This window comes from Eumetopias jubatus, unplaced genomic scaffold (genome assembly GCF_037043125.1).
Source record: "Eumetopias jubatus isolate StellerSeaLion01/CBP00866 unplaced genomic scaffold, mEumJub1_p1.0 scaffold_1, whole genome shotgun sequence".
NCBI classification, from domain to species: domain Eukaryota; kingdom Metazoa; phylum Chordata; class Mammalia; order Carnivora; family Otariidae; genus Eumetopias; species Eumetopias jubatus.
The window spans coordinates 217,865,851-217,882,171 of record NW_028274807.1 but is presented as its reverse complement, the minus strand read 5'-3'; the positions used below and the strand labels follow the sequence as shown (position 1 = coordinate 217,882,171).

Genomic DNA, 16,321 nt, shown 5'->3' with positions numbered 1-16,321 from the left:
CGTGGAGGCAGGAGCCCCTCGCCCAGCCCCCCGCGTGGCCGGGGCGCGGCAGGAGGGGGCGCCCGCGGCCCTCCCGGCGCTCGGGCGGGACAAAGGCCGGAGCCCCGGCCCCTCCCCGGCGGCTGCGGCGGCGGCCGCGGCCCGCGCTGCGAGAGTCCGCGCGGCCGGGCCGGCGCCCCGCCCGCCGCCGCCTGCCTTCTCGGCGCCCGAGGTCGCGCGCGCCCCGGCGGGGGCGGCGGGGATCTCCAAGCGCCGGCGCGCCCTCCTCCCGCCCGCCCGCTCGGCGGCGGCGGCGGCGGAGGAGGCGGAGACGGCTGGCAGGCGGCGGCCAGGCGAGCGCGGGGCGGCCGGACCGGGGCCATGGCGCCCTCGCAGCGCCCGCTGCTGCCGCTGCTGCTCCTGCTGCTGCCGCTGCCGCCGCCGCCGCCCTTCGCGCGCGCCCAGGACGCCGCCCGCGCCAACTCGGACCGCTACGCCGTCTACTGGAACCGCAGCAACCCCAGGTGAGCGCGGCCGCGCGCGGGGACGCGGCGCCGGCCCCCCCCCCGCCACCGCGCCCCGAGCTCGGGGACGGCCCCTGCGCGCTCCGCCTCGGGAGCGGGGGCGCCGGGTCCCGCGGGAGCCCCCAGGGACTTCCGGCGTCCCGGAGTTCGGGGGACTCCCGCTCCGCGTGCACCCTCCACCAGCCGCCGCCTCCCAGGGCGCCCCACTGGACGCCCTGTGTGCCCCGAGCGCCGCTGGCCCCCGGAGTTGGGGGACCCCCTCCGGCACCCTCAGGAGCTGCGCGGCCCTGAGTGCCTTCCCTGCACTTGGGGGTCCCCCATCCTGGGGCCTCTCCGGGGACCCTTGCCAGCATCGGAGTTCGTGGAGATCCCCGGGGAACCTTGTCGCTGAACCGTGCCAGGTGGGGGACCGTGGCCCCTAGGGCAAGGGCACGCTGGGTGCGTCCTGCTGGTGGGTCCCCACGTGAACTTGGGGAAGTTAATATATTCCTCCCAAGCAGCCCATAACTACCTTCACTCCAGGGGGTCCCCGGTCCTAGCTCTGCAGAGATGGGGAGACTGAGGCACAGAGGGGGCTGGGGCGGCAGTCCTGGGAGTCTTGACCCGGTAGCCTCCTCTCCCATCCTCCTGGCGCTGATGGGGAAACTGAGGCGCAGGACGGCTGAGTGGCTGGCTCAAGGTCACGGTGAGGGGTGCAGAGCTGGGGTGGGGACCCAGGTGGCCTCGTGCCCAGCCTGCTGCGGCTGGCTGAGCTGTCCTGCCTGCCCGCACATCCTCCTCGGCATCTAGTGCTAAGTGCAATTTGGGGGGCAGCAGAAGTCCCTGTTATTCGGTGTGGGAAAAGTTTGCTGGTGACTGACCATGTCCTGGACATGGGCAGAAGCCTCTGGGCCATCTCTGGCTCTCGAAGGCTGGAGTGGGCTGGAGGTCCCATGGGAGCTGGGGCTCGGAGCGCCTATGGCTTTGGGGTCAGTCCCAGCACTCTGGGTTACACCGTGTTCCCAGGGCTGGCTGGGCTGAGCATCGGAGCCAGGGAGGCCAGTTTCCCCGCTTCCTGTTCCTCTGCCACTGGTCACTTTCCCTCTGTGTCAAGTGCCGGCCAAGACGCCCTCCAGAGCCCACTGTCCCCTGCCATCCCGATACTGTCCCCTGGCGTCCTGCATCCTTGGGCAGAAAGTTGCATAAAGGGCTGTCTTTGAGGCAGACTCTGGGACAAGGGTAGCCAGTGTCCTACCGTGGGGGGCAGGGAGCACACCCAGACACCCCCTCAGTTGCCCAGCTGTGGGGTTGGGCCCTGGGGTGGAGGGCAGAGACCCCGGGCTGCAGAGGGACAGCAAGGCCACTGCGGAAGCGGGTTCCCTGAGCCGCCTGGCCCACCGGTCACATGTGGGTTTGATTAAGGGCTCTTCCCTGCGGCTGAGCGGGGGAGCCCAGCGGGCATGGGGGGGCCCCCACCAGGCGGGGGGTGCCCAGTGGGCGGGGGGTGCCCAGCATGCAGGGGGCCCAGTGAGCAGGGGGTGCTGCGGGCGGGGGCAGCCAGTGAGTTGGGGGGCAGCGGGCAGGGCTTTCCTGGCCCAAGTTTTTGGTTTCAGCTTTGGAATCTCTGTCCCAGGCATAGCCTGTCCTTTGTTCTAGCAAACACCAAACACATGGGGAGCCTCAGATGGGGACGGAAGGGGGTGGCTGGGGCTGCCTGCGGCCCCACCTGCCCCCGGGACTGTGGGCAGGACCCCGGCCGGGGGAGGGAGGAAGTCCCGGGTGCCTGGCTCTGGCCGGCCGCTTGGACACCTCCTGTTGCCAAGCTGACAGCCCTGTTCTGGCCAGCTGACCGAAGGCCTCGGTGGCCTAGGAACCTCCCAGGAGGTTTGCCATCCCGGGGTGGCTGGCCTGGAACCCGGGCTGGGGGACAGGGTGTGTGCTGGACACGGGAGGAGGGGTGGTGTTGGGCCTCAGGTCCAAGGGCAGCCAGGAACGGAGATTTCCCGAAAGTGCCGGTCCCAGGGACAGCGGCCCAGGGTGGAGGTGCAGGGTCAGCGAGCAGGCTCGAAGCGGGAGGCCGTCCCACGGGCAGGGACGTGAGACACAGGTCTGGTTGGGTTAGTAACAGATCAGCGGTGGTGGGAGGTGGAGATGGGGAAGCGCAAGGGCAGGGGGGCTGTGCCCAGGAGAGAGGGGCACACACAAAAGGCTGGCAAGGAAGGGGGTCAGAGCGAGGGCTGGGCACACTGGAGTGGGCGACGGGCAGTCAGCGGGGCAGCTGAGGGACGGATGTGCTCCAAGGGGGAGCGGACAGGCACAGGCCGCACTGTGGTGAGGCCGGCCACCCACGCCCGGCTGGGCCTCGCACCTGCACCGAGGTACTGAGTATGTGGCTCTGTGTCCCAGCGACACCCTCCTGCTGCGCGGGGCATTCCCTGCACTCTTGCGGCAGGTGGACGCTGCCGAGGGAGCCCAGCACCCACTGTCGCTGCCGTGGTAGGGCGGGGCCCTGCGGTCCGGTCCAGCCACCAGGCCCCGGCTCCCCCACAGGCTGGCTCTCCGGCCATCTGTCCGGCTGGCCCCCACCTGGTCACCCCGGGGCTGGCTGCTGGGTGTCCAGGCCGGGGTTCCTGGGCCAGCCGCTCTCCGGAGGGGCTGGTGTGCCGCCGAGCAGAGAAGCTTCGGGTGCGCCCCTCCATCTCAGGCCGCGTGTCTCTGTGTAGCTGCGGGTTTTTGTCCGGGACATGCAGGGGTGCTGGGGGCCCCAGGAGGTGCAGGTCTGTGTGTGCGGTGCACACTCAGACCCGTGTGGCGGGGTGACACATGTGCTCCGTGTGCACGGGGGCCCTGGCTCTGGCGTGTTTGCACATGTGTCTGTGTGTGGAATGTATGTGGTGTCTGGGGGTGCACGTGCATCTCTGAGTGTGCATATTTGTGCAGAGGGAGCACGGGGCCGTCTGGGGGGCGCACACATGTGTCTTTAGCATATCTGGGAGTGGAGTGCACATGTGTGTCTGCGTGTGCGGCCCGGCCCTGGCTGCCCCAGAGCCTCCACGGAGGGGGCGGACCATCCACACAGACAGCGGCACGGCTTGCTGTCCCCGTGGGCCCTGCGGCTCCTCCTCTGTCCCCTCCTGGAGCTGGCCGGGTCCTCTCCAGGGGGACGTGCGTTGGTCCCGGGGGCCCCGTGCCGCCCTTGGTGCAGAGGGGCCATCAAGGTCCAGAGCTGGCCCCACGCAGGGCGCCCGCCGCCCCCGGGAGTCCCCCACCCGATTGGAGACCTGCCGCCCGAGTGGCTGCAGAGGTGCTGATGCGGGCTGGGGCTCAGGGCTCGGAGCCCACCCTACCCAGGCAGGCCGGGCTTCAGCCGCCTGCCTCACGTGGGGCTGCGTGTGCCCTTGAACGGGGTTTCGTGTGCTTCTGCGTTGGGGGTGGTGGTGCGGATAGGAACATGGCAACTCCAGAAGCATCTTCCCCACAGCGGAGGTGCCGGGCATCCCTGGGCCCCAGGGCCCTGCAGCCTCGCCTGGGCCTCCGGGGAGAAACGGCTTTGACCGGGTGATGCCGTATTTCGCTGTATGAGGGTTTTTTGTTTTGTTCGAGAGAGGGTAGCGTGCCTGGCTTTCAGGCCTTGGAGAGCGAGGCCCCGTGGGTCTGGGGGCTCGGGGCCGGAGGGCGGGGCCCGGGGGTGCTGTAGGGAGCCCAAGAAACCTGGGCACGACCTCCATGGAGTGGGGCCGGCAGGTGTGCCACGGCAGCCCATGGAGCAAGGCCCATGTGGCTGGGCAAGCGGCGGCCGTGACCCCTGGAGCTCAGAGGGAAACCCAGGCAGCTCCTGCCGGCTAAAAAGGGGGGCCTCTGGGGCTGGGCCCCACGTTCGCACTGACAAGGACCATGCCGTCCCCAAGAGCAGGGTGAGGGGCAGCAGTGCACGATGGGGTGCAGGATGGGGGTACAGCGCTGAGGCACCCCACCTGCCGGGGACCAGGCAACGTCTGTCCAGGCCTGAAGCTGGGGTGTGTAGGCTCCCTGGGGTTCTGACGGGCGGGGGGAGTCCTTCCTGTCCCTAGCCTCTGTCCCTCCCCACCGTGGACCGCCCTGGGCAGCGTCCGCGTGCAGATGAAGACCGAGGCTCGGTGGCTGAGGCCCCGGGGTGCACTGTACATGCAGCGGCTCTTGGTCTCTGCTTGCCTGGGGTGCAGACCCCGGGCCCCCCAGCAGACATCTCCGTGAGGACTGCAGGGTCCTCAGGACCACGGGTGGAGGTTGCTCTTGGGACGGCAGGTGCATTGATGGCGGTCTGGGAGGCAATGTTTCCGAGAGCCCGTCCCGCAACCCCTAAGCCAGGCCCGTGTTTTCCCCATGACACCCCCCATGCCGCGTCCCCCCTCCTCAGGAAGCGGGGACACGGCCAGCCTTGCCCTGTGCTGTGGCTCTGGGGGGATTTTTCTCTTTTGGAGGTGGGCCCAGAGGGAGGGCTTGGCCGTGTCCCCGCCGCCGGCTGCCGTGCCAGGGGAAGGGTACAGCCACCTTTGTGCCTCCACACGGCGGAAAGCCAGGTGCGCCCAGCACAGACGCCGGCCAGGTCTCAACCTTGGCCAGACTTTGAACTCTGGCGGGCCGGCCCTGGCCGGGGTCTCGCCCCCATGCAGACTCTCTTGCCCCACGGGTCAGAGGGCTCAGCCACCATGCCTCAGTCTCCCTACCGGACCTGGGGACCCTGGCTTCGAGGGGCTCCGTCCACCACGTGAGCCTGGTCGTTCCCGCAAGTGTCGCCCGCCGCAGCCCTGCACCCTGTGTGACCTGCCCACCCCGTTATGCGTCTGCCTCCGGGCACTGGGCGGGGGTGGGGGGCGGGGGGAAGTGACTCATCCATGACCGTGGGGAATTCAGGCCCCATCGGATGTCCCCCCCTCTCCTAGAGGCAGCCTGTCTGCAGCTGGCTAAGGAGCACCTTGGGGGGCGGGGGGTGTCCGAGACCCGCATGCACCCGGGCCACAGCCTACCTGAGACCGAGGCCCAGAGGTGGGGCTGAACCTGTGGCCCCCCGCCCCCCTTTTTGGGCCTCACTGTTTTTACCTCTTGCTTCAGGTTGGTTGTCTCCTGCACGCAGGAGGTCATGCCCATCCTGATGCAGGCTGACCCTGCACCCCCTTGGGGCCCACTTTTGGAGGCCCCGCCCAGCACCCCAGCTCTAGGAGAAAGGTGGCCAGGTGTCAGATGGGGGAGATGTCTTCCTGACCCTTCAGAAAGCTAGGGGTGCATGCTGAGGTCTTGGGGGCCCCCCCTGGGAGGGGGGAGGGCTGGCCCTGCCCCCAGCCTGGGCCTCGGGCCCCTGCTGCCCACTTAGGGCGGGCCTGGGCGTGTTCTCTGCTGGGATCTTGACACAGGCCTCTGTTGGTCCCTTTGCCGTGAGCCGGGATTGGGTTCAGACCAGGAAGACGGTCCCGAGTGCCACAGGGGCGCACAGGGCCTTGGTGTGCTGCCCGCCTCACCCCTGCCTCAGTTTCTGGTCTGGGGAGGCAGCACAGCCCTCCCCGCCCCCACCCCCATTTTGGGTGAGCCTCCTAATTAGTTGCTTTGCTATTAGCGTCTAATGACTTGACAATGGCCCGATTGAAACTAATTAGCTGCAGGCCCGCGGCTGGCAGGGTGGGGGAGGGTGGCGGGCAGGGTTGGGTCCATCAGGGGCTGGGAGGGCTGCCTGGAGGAGTGCACACTGGCAGGCGGCCTGGCAGGGTGAACAGGAGCAGGGGCAAAGGTGTGGCAGGGGAGGGGGATGGGTGTACGTCTGAAGGCCTCAGGAGCCCTCTGTCTGGGAACCCATCCCAAGTCAGTCATTAACCCCTTAGTGAGAATTGCTGTCTCTATCTGCGGCTCCCATGGAGCGTTTGCACATCATGCTTCCGCACTAATGGAGAAAATGCAAGCTTTGTCTCGCTTGCACTGGCTTGGTTTTGGGGTTGGGCCCCTCCCCCGCACAGGCGCCACCCTGAGCAGGGGCCAGGCGCCCGCCCCTGGTTTGCCCGCCAACTTGGAACTGGGAATGCCAACACAGCAAGCCCATCGCTATTTTAGAGCCGGGGAGGGGAAAAAATGGTCCACTTAGGCCGCCAGAGCTTGGGTGGGGGTGCCTCTAGGACCCACCTGCCTGGGGTCCTCGCCCCACTGTGGGCCTCTGTTTGCTTCCTAGGACTCCAGCCCCTCAAAGACCTTGAGTCTTTGGGCCTGTGCTGGCAGCGAGGGAAGGGGTGAGGAGGAGGCGGATCCCCATGGTCCAGGAGGGCAGACAGCAGGCTATGTAAAGGGAAAAGTATGATGATGTTGAACGAGATATGGGATGAGGTGCAAGTGGCCGGTGAAAGCATTCCAGGCAGTGGGGACAGCATGTGCAAGGGCCCTGGGGTCGGAACAGGAGCAGCCGGAAGGCAGGTGTGGCTAGAAGGGAGTGAGCTGGGAGCAATCACAGGGCAACCAGGGTGCGGACAGTGGGGCCTTTGGGCCTCATGACCTGGGAGGACTGTGGGTTTTATTCAGAGCAATGGGGAGCTTTGAGCCAGTGGATCACAAGGTCTGATTTACATTCAGGAAAGTGAGCCCTGGATTTTGGGAGGCCAGGCTCCTGGCCTGCCTGGAGGGGCCCACGCACCCAGCCTCTGAACAAGCAAAGCAGCCTCGGTTTCGGACGTTTTTCGGAAGATGAAATGGGAGGGGAGAATGATGTTGGTCCGATGCAGGGGAGGAAGGCAGACATCCTGGGAGAAGCATGGGCAGGGGCGGTGTGGGGAGAGCTGGTGATGCTTCGGCAGCCCCACTCTCCAGAGTCCATTTGTCTTGAGAAAGGCCCTGCAGAGAGCGAAGCTCTCCTCTTTCAAGCTGAGTGTGTATCCCCTGCATCATGCCAGGGATGAGAGAGGAAACTGAGGACTAGAGGGGCCGGGGCCAGGACGTCAGCACCTGCAGCTCCGCCCTACACTCCCTGTCCCGCGCCCCGCTCCTCCCCCTCCCCGCCAACCCCGTGGTTTCCCTATCTCCACCTCCCCTGCAGGGCCGGGCATGGGTAGTCCTGGCAAGCGCTTGGCCACGGCTGTCATCGATTGGCTGATCAATGGGGCTTTCAATGGGCTGGGAAGGAGCAAAAATGACTTTTGAAAAAGCCTGGAGTGGCTTTTGCATCGATCTCGCCCAAGCGGCTGGAGAACACAGCCAGTCGGTGAGACACCCCTGCTTGGCCAGCTGAGGGGCAGCCCAAGGGATGGGCAGGGTCGCTGCCTGACCCTGTCCCAGCCTGACCCTGTCCCGGGGCTGCCCTGCCTCTGTGCAGGGCCTACTGTGTATATGCCTGGAGTTCCCCCATCACAGCCTCTGTACAGCCTCACTGTACAGAGTTGGAAACTGAGGCTTTGAAAATGAACCACGAAAAAAAAAATGAACCACGAGACCTAGCTGGGTGCAAACTTGTGCCTGAACACGGAACTCTCTGCCGCCCCCACCTGACCCCACTTCCGGACTCCCTTTGCTCTACACAGTGAATCTGTAAACACCATCCCACCTCTGCGGGGGTGGGCTGAGCTCCCCATTCCTGGACAAGCCCAAGGGCAGGGAAGGGGTTGCTGGTGAATCTGCTCCTTCCGATGCTCTGACCAGGAATTCTTGGAGCTCCATCTCAGCCACAGGCCTGAAATCACCGTGAAATCTCTCGTGTCAGACTGGGAAACTAAGGCACAAGCAAGCAAGGTCTCCTGCTTGCCTCACTAGCACCTCTGGAGCCCCAGGAGCCCTCTCCCTGACCTGGTGCAGATTCTCAGGGGCCGCAGGGGGGCCCACCGACACCATCTGATAATCCAGCCACCCCTTCAGGTGCCCGCTGTGCCAGTTAGTATGCCCGGCATGGGGGCCACACCGCCGCTCCCCCAGACTGGGGCGGCTGACGTGGTGGGCACAGAGGCGTGGCATGGCCAAGCTGGGATCCAAGGAGCCGGGGCCCTCCCTGCCGTGGACCCTCACTGGGGCTCAGCTTCCAAGCCTAATACAGAGAGGGAGAAGGCGCAGCCTGGGGAGCCTGCTCCCCAACCCTCCCCTGCTCAGGCCTTTTATCTGCTAATAAGCTCCTCTCCGGAGGCCCCCTTGTCCCCCCTCACATGACAGGGACCCAGGGGAGCACGCCTGGGAGATCTAAGGCCTCCTGGCCCTCTAGCCTGAGGCAGTGATGGTGGGGGGAGCTGTCTGTCCCTCTCCCAGCTGACCTCCCTCCTCGGCAGATGAGGCTGGGTCTGGGGGAGGCGGTGGCTCCCCAAGGAAGGGGTGCAGGCTGCATGACAGGTGCAACCTCCAGGGCAAAGGCTGGGAAGCAGGGCTGAGGGGCAGAGGTGTCGGGGGTGGGAGAACCTGGTGGGGTGACCCAAGACGTTGGAGGGGGCAGCTGCCAAATTCTAGAGGCTCTGGAGGGAGGGATCCTGGACTTGCTAGGGTCACAGGGGACTGAAGGAGTTGAGGCTGGGGGCCAGCCCAGAGCAACTCTGAGCTGGGCTGGGGTGGCCTTCACGCCAAGCCCTGTCCTCCACAGGGACACTGAGGCTAGGGGAGGGGTCAGAGCTAGCCCCGGGGGGCCCAAAACACCCAGCCTGTATCCCCACACCACCCTGTACCTTCTTGGCAGGCAGATCGACAGAAGGAAAGCTAAGGAGGCTGCGTGTGGGGGGCAGCATGGGGTGCTGCCTGGAGGAGGGGACATGCAGTCAAGCAATAGCATTTTTCCGGAGAGGGCCTTGATGATGGGGGAACAGCTTGTGCCGGCCCTGCTTGCCACGGAAGGGCCCAGATGTCCGGCGTGGGGAAGGGAGAGGGGGTCCCAGTCGCGCGACACCTGCTTGGTGGCCTGCGGTTACCCAGAATGCCTGGCGACCGCCCCTCCTTCCCCAACGGCCACCTGCTTGTGGGCGGGAGGCGCAGGGCGCCCGTGGTGGCCTGGAGCGGGGGTGGGGGGGGTGGGGGTGGGGGTGCGGTGCGGGGTGCGAGGCGGGGCACGTGGGCTCGCGCCCTGGAACTTGTCCCCGTTCTCCCGGCCCCCCAGCCCCCACCCCCTGCACTGACCCAGCCCCCCTCCTGCCTCCCTCCCCTCCCCCGACTGCCCCCCCCCCCACGCGCGGACCGCCGGGCCACAGGTTCCACGCGGGCGCGGCGGACGACGGCGGGGGCTACACGGTAGAGGTGAGCATCAACGACTACCTGGACATCTACTGCCCGCACTACGGGGCGCCGCTGCCGCCGGCCGAGCGCATGGAGCACTACGTGCTCTACATGGTCAACGGCGAGGGCCACGCCTCCTGCGACCACCGGCAGCGCGGCTTCAAGCGCTGGGAGTGCAACCGGCCCGCAGCGCCCGGGGGGCCGCTCAAGTTCTCCGAGAAGTTCCAGCTCTTCACGCCCTTCTCCCTGGGCTTCGAGTTCCGCCCCGGCCACGAATACTACTACATCTGTGAGTGCGCGGGGGGCCGGGGGCGCGGGGGGCCGGGGGGCGGAGGAGAGCGGGGGGGGCGGAGGAGAGCGGGGGGGCGGGGACGCGGGGGGCCGGGGGCGGGAGAGAGCGGGGGGGGGGGCGGGAACGCGGGAAGGAGGGGGAGAGCGGGAAGGGTGGGAGAGCGGGGGGGGGGGGGGGGCACGGGGAGTGGGGAAGGAGGTCGCGGGAAGGGAGGTGGGGACACGGGGGGGGAGGGGGCCAGCGGAGGGGGCTGAGGGGGTGGCGGGGGGGGGGTGCTGTGGGCGCCGGGGGCGCCGGGAGGGGGTGGGGGAGAGCTGGGGCATGTGTGCTGTTGCTGGAGGAGGAAGCTGGGTATGGGGAGATGGGGTCTGGGCTGGACTGTACTCCTGGGCCGTCCCTCATCCTGCCCTGGCCTTTGTCTCCCTGGGGTCAAGCTCTTGAATGGTCTCATCCTTCCAGCAAGCTCCAGAGGCCTCACTGTCAAGAGTCCCCATTTTACAGATGGGGAGACTGAGGCTCAGAGCAGAGTTGAGAGTCCAAACCCACAGCTTCCCTTCTGTGACCTCAGTCTATGGATCAGGCCACTGGGCCTCTGTCTGGGGGAGCGGATGGTCCCACCGTCAGCTTGTCCCATACTTAGACCAGGGGTGCCGCCGCATTGCAGTGAGGGGGGAAACGGGCATAGGGAGTCTGGTGGGGGAGGGGAGCATGGTCAAAGCCAGCGGGGAGGGCAGAGCCTGTGTTCTGCCCATCACACCCTGGCTTGGGCAGCGGTCTCCCAGGCCCTCCCCCCGCATCCTGCCCTCCCCAGTCTCCCCCCATCAGGCCCACCTGGCCCAAGACTCCCCAGGGACCGTGGAAGCTGCTTTTCAAGGCTTGGGGACACTCAGGCCTGCAAAACCCCATGCTGGGCCAGGCTGAGGGTAGGCTGCCCCCCCGCTCTGCTGTGCATCCGGGGGGGGGTCCCAGAGGGCCTCTGTGTTCCTCCCCATAAAGTACCAATGGCAGGGTCTGGGGAGGCAAGAGCACAGCAGAGCTGGGCCTGGGTTCGAGACCGGATCGTGCTGTGGTCTGGGCAGTTCTTTACTCTCCATGAACCTTAGCAGGAACCTGGGGGTCTGGGCATTGCCCCCCACCAAGATGGGGGCCTCTGGGAGCCCATCTTGTCCTTGGGCGGATGCCTCTGCAGAGGTGTGGAAGCACTGAGGGATCATGGGGGTCTCCATTCCTCAGCATCTGGGGGGCCTCTAGGGAGCCAGGTGGGGAGCGGGGCTCTGCCCCCCGGGGCTGTGGGAGAGGCAGCCCCTCGCCACCCTCGTTCCCGCTGCGTCAGATTAAACTGAGAAGGCCCCGTTCTTCCTTTCTGCTCTATTTGGATTTTTTCCTTTTAATTCAAGGAAGAAGTGGGTGGAGGAAGGGGGAAGAAGGTGTTTAAATTAAGTCCTGGTAATATAAGAAAAATTACATTTTTTCTTTCCTGGACGGGAGTTTTGTAAAGATAATTATTGTGCTTACTTGTTCTCTCTATGACGAATGTTATTTTTATTTTGTGCTTTTTTATCCTCATCTCCCGGTGTGAGGGGCTTTTGGGGGGCGGGCAGGGGGGCAGCCAGCGTGAGGTCAGGCGGGCCGGGCTATTTCCATGTGCGCGAACGGGCTCCACGTGTGTGAAACCGCACTGGCCCCCGCCGGCCCCCAGGCCTCCTGCCCCCTCCCAGTCCTGCACCCCAAGTCCCCGTCCCTCATGACTCGTTGCTGGTGCCGCCGTGCCACCCCTGTCCCCTCCAGGGTGCTTGCCGTGTGGGCCAAGAAGCAGGGAGCAGTAAGGGGAGGGTTTTAGGCATGAGGACCGAACGTGCTTCTGCCTCCCTGTGGCCTCCAGCGGGGTGGGTCCCTTTCCGGGGGAGGCGGGGAAGCAGCCTCTCTCCCAGGGGTTACTGGCTTCTGTTGGCTCCCAGACGGAGTACATCATTTCCAAAGCACTTACTGGGCGACAGATGAGGCCCCGATAGAGGGTGACTTGCCCACAGGCACCAGAGAGCAGGTATTTGATCCCAGATCAATCATTTGGTTATACTGATTTTTTTTGCTGTTCAATCCATTCATAACAAACGTATTTTTGTTTATCACCTTACCTTTGAACCTTGCCCTGTGTTGCCCTGGGGTGAGATGGAACCAGGCGGACACCCCCATTCTCTGGGGTCAGGGTTCAGCAAAGGGAGGGGCAGGGGGAGTGTGCAGGAGGACTTCCTCCTGGGAAACAGAGGACATTGTGTCTGGGGCTTTGATGTATGATTAGGAGTTTTATGGGTGGAACCTCCCATAGCCTTAGTTCAGGGTTGAGTTACCAGTGTGGGGAAGGGGATATAGCCCCAGGAGGTCTCTGGCACTGAGAGCCCCCTACTCCGCCAATCCCCAACCCCCTCTCTTCCAGCTGCCACACCACCCAATGCTGTGGACCGACCCTGCCTGAGGCTGAAGGTCTATGTTCGGCCGACTAGTAAGTGCTCAGGGCGCCGTCCTTGTGTCCTGAACCCACAGAACCCACTCAGTGATCAGCAGAGCAGAGTGCTCAGAGCACAGCCCTGGGAGTCCCATGACCTCAGCAATGGCTGGGGCAGCCCCTGCCCCGAGCCTCAATTTCCCCATCTGTAAATGAGGACAACATTTCAGACATTTAAGAGTGAAGGTGAAGGGCAGGACCTGGCCCTGTGCTGAGGCCATAGCCCTTTTCACCCAAGAGTGAGCATCAGGAAAGTTCCTGAGCTAGACCTAAGGGCCCATGTCCCGAGCTCTTGAAACATCATAGCCACATCCAAAGAAGAGGGGGTCTCCGCAGCCCCTTGTGACTTCACCCAGGTGCCGGGCACACATGATGTGGCACCTGCTGTGTGCCATGCTCTGCACAGGAGGTCCAGCCCCAGTGAAGATGGTCAGAAATGTCCCGCTGAGGTGCGGCTGAGGTTGATAAGCTCCAGGAAGCCGAATGTGGGTGTGGGGGTGCAGATGGTTAGGGAGGGGGGTGAGGGGGGTTGGGCCACCTGATGACCATTGTCTCTGTGTCCCCCCAGACGAGACCCTGTACGAGGCCCCTGAGCCCATCTTCACCAGCAATAACTCGTGCAGCGGCTTGGGCAGCTGTCGGCTCGTCCTCGGCACCGTCCCTGTGCTGTGGACCCTCCTGGGCTCCTAGTCCCGGCCCACCTGGACGCCCCGCCTAGAGGCCAGATAGAGACTCCAATTCTCCCATGACTGGGGCTGCCCCTGCCAGGCGGGGGGGCCGTCCACCGCCCCAGGGCCAGCCCTGGGGGTGTGTGGCTGAGGACCCCGAGGCCCGAGAGGCCGGGTAGCTGGCCAGCTCTTCTAGAGTTCTGGAGAACCCAAGAACCTCTTGGCAGTGTTGTTCTTTTATGGCAGAATCAGAAAGACTTGAGTTTTTAATTTAATTTATTCCTTGCTGTTGCCGGTGACTTTGGGAAGGAAACAGAATAGACAGGGCGGGGCGGGGGGTGGGGGGGAACATGGCCCCCTGGGGCACGGGCCTCAGGAGACGCCTGGTCTGCTCACTCCATTTGTTGGGTCCAGGCTGGAGCCCACCCTGGACCTCCTACGCACCCTTGGGACAGGCCACTCTGAGACGGAAGGGGTGAGTGGTGAGTGCCCCCCAGGCCCCGGTCCAGGAATCGGAGCCCGCCTCAGACCCCTGTGCCCTGCCCCACCCTCCTTGCTCCTGATGATCCTTTCCCAGAGTGGAAATCTGGGATGTTTCACCGGGGGGCCCCTTCAGAGTCACAGCCCCCCCCGAGTCTTAGAACTGCTTGCCGTGCCCCCCAGCCTCACCTGATCACCCCTGAGGCCAAGAAGACATGACATTTCTGTAAATAGAGCAAGTATATACTGTGATTTATTTTTACTGTATTCCTAAGGACGGCCTGGAAAGTTCCTTTTTTCTCACCCCTTCTTGGGAGAGGGGCACTTTTTTTTCTTTTTTTGGCGGGGGTGGGGGGGCGGGGGGACTTTTTAGAGTAGAAGCCACACTTCGCAATAAGCTGGATTGTCTGTCGGAGCCCCTCCCCCTACTCTAGGACCTAATGATGTTTATAAGAGAAAACAGGACAAAGCAGAATGTGGGGGCCACCCCCGCAAAAGGACACCCCCCCCGACACTTTAAAGAAGCAAACAGCATTTATATGGATTTCATATTTCTACCCGCCTTTCCTGATCTGTGTTTTCTATATATTATATATACGTATATGTCGTGCGGCCACCATGAGGCTCAGGCACGCCGGGTGGGCTTTCGTAGGGCAGCGCGGGCTCCCCGCTCCGTTACGATCAACTTTGGATTCTGTATTTTTTTATAATAAAACAAGCATAAACCTCAAGGTTGTGCGTGCATGTTTGGGGCCACTGACCCCGACTGGAGGGGCACATGGACCACAACTTTGGAGTTGTGGCTGGACTCCCCTGGGGAGGGGTGTCTTCGAGGAGCATCTGGGGTCAATCATGATGGATTCTTGGGCGGTTTGGAGGCCAGGCCCTGGGATGAGTGTTTTATGGGGCGCTGTCCTTCATTGCCCTCCTTGGCCCTCAGTTTCCCCCCCTGAGAAATGGGAATAAGCCCCCTCTCCCCCCTGGGGCAGCTGGGAGGAGGGGGGGAAGAGACCGTGAGCTCAGCAGGAGCAAATTGAAAGCCGGGACCCCAGGGCTGATCAAGGCCCCCCTGCTCCCTCCTCCACGCTGGGGTTGGGGGGAGTGGGGGGCGCTGGCGTATCCTCAGATTCTGTCATGGCTCCTTCAGGATCCAACCACATTCTCTGACCTCTAGGTCTCCGAGCTCTGCTGCTGTGTGACCCAGTTTCCCTAACTGCCCAGGCCAGGGTAGGGGTCTGTCTGTTGCCTCTTAATCCCTTTCTGGCTTTGGAAACGGCATGTATCGGGGGCTGTGGGGTCCCAGGGCCCTTCACCCCAGCCTCACCCCAAATAGGGATACAGGGAGGTTGGGGGCCACCCAGAAGGGCCAATGGACGGGGGTCCTCTCAGCTGCTCGTCCCCTTGGTGCCACCTGCCAGGACCACATCCTCTTGGGCACAATTAGCAGGGAGGGAAGGCTCTCGGCTAATTAATTCAGCCGAGCGGGGCCCAGCGACAGCGACTGCCTCTTAATGAACCCAGTGAGCAGCACAAAGATCCCTGTGTGCACCCCGCCCGCCCTGCCCAGTGTTGCAGGATGGACGATGGACACCTGTGCTGAGCACCATGGAGGCCCTAAGGATCCCCCATTCCACGGTGAGGACCCCGAAGCTCAGACAGGGAGGAGGCCTCCCTGAGGCTGCTTTCCCAAGACCCCTTGCCACAGGGGACGGACGACTGCACAGGGACCGTGGGGCGGAATCCTAGCAACTGACTGCAGTTTTCTTATTAAAAAAAAGTTATTGAGATGTAACTCGCATACCACACCATCCATTTAAAATGTTAGTACATTCACAGGGTTGCACAACCAGCTCCACTATCTGGGTCCAGAACTCTCACCGTCCCCAAAGGCAACCCTGTCCCCATGATGTCATCCCCACCTTTGCCCCCCCGGCCCCCGGCCCGGCCCCCGGCCCCCGCGGGCCCCCTTCCCGTCCGCGGACGAGCCCGCTCCGGACGTGCCGCCCACGTGGACGCACACCCCGCGTGGCCTCCGGTGTCTGGCTCCCTCCCTGCGCGTCGTGGGCTCGGGGTCCGGCCCCGGGGCCGCGCGTGGGGGCGCCTGGCTCCTGCTCTCCGCTGCGGGACGCTCCAACATGTGGATATATCACATTTGGGTTATCCTTTCACCAATTCATGGACATTTAAGGTGTTTCCAGCTAGCTATTATAAGGATTTTTTTTAAAGATTTACTTATTATTTATTTTGAGAGAGTGAGAATGAGAGAGAGAGAGAGAGAGAGAGCGAGCACATGAGAGGGGGGAGGGTCAGAGGGAGAAGCAGACTCCCCGCGGAGCAGGGAGCCCGATGCGGGGCTCGATCCGGGGACTCCAGGATCATGACCTGAGCCGAAGGGCCGTCGCTCAACCAACTGAGCCACCCAGGCGCCCGAGTGGAATCTGGTTCTCATCTGCTCTCCCCCGCAGGCTGGGAGCTCCCAGGGGCAGGGCCAGTCCTGTTTGGTCAGCACCGGGACCCAGTGCCCACAGCTGGGGGCTCTCCTTGAACTTGTCGCTGGCTGCATGCACAGTCGCGCTCACCCACGCACACCCCCATGTTGCCTGGTGCTTGCAGGCAGGACCTGGGTCTCTCAGGGACCAGCCCTGTGCGTCGCCAGCCACGGATCCCTGCCTCAGGGACCATGGTCACTGTGCAGGATGGCTGCTCA

At 64.3% G+C, this 16,321-nt stretch overlaps 1 protein-coding gene across 1 annotated transcript; it reads left to right on the top strand.

Annotated features, from left to right (window-relative positions):
- The first annotated feature begins 345 nt into the window (after positions 1–345).
- On the top strand, positions 346–14,345 carry EFNA2 (ephrin A2). The gene is made up of 4 exons (XM_088018272.1): positions 346–503; positions 9,647–9,960; positions 12,398–12,463; positions 13,035–14,345. The coding sequence occupies exons 1-4, from the start codon at positions 361–363 to the stop codon at positions 13,154–13,156; spliced, it is 645 nt and encodes a 214-aa protein (XP_087874398.1). The 5' UTR covers positions 346–360; the 3' UTR covers positions 13,157–14,345.
- Positions 14,346–16,321: the final 1,976 nt, after the last annotated feature.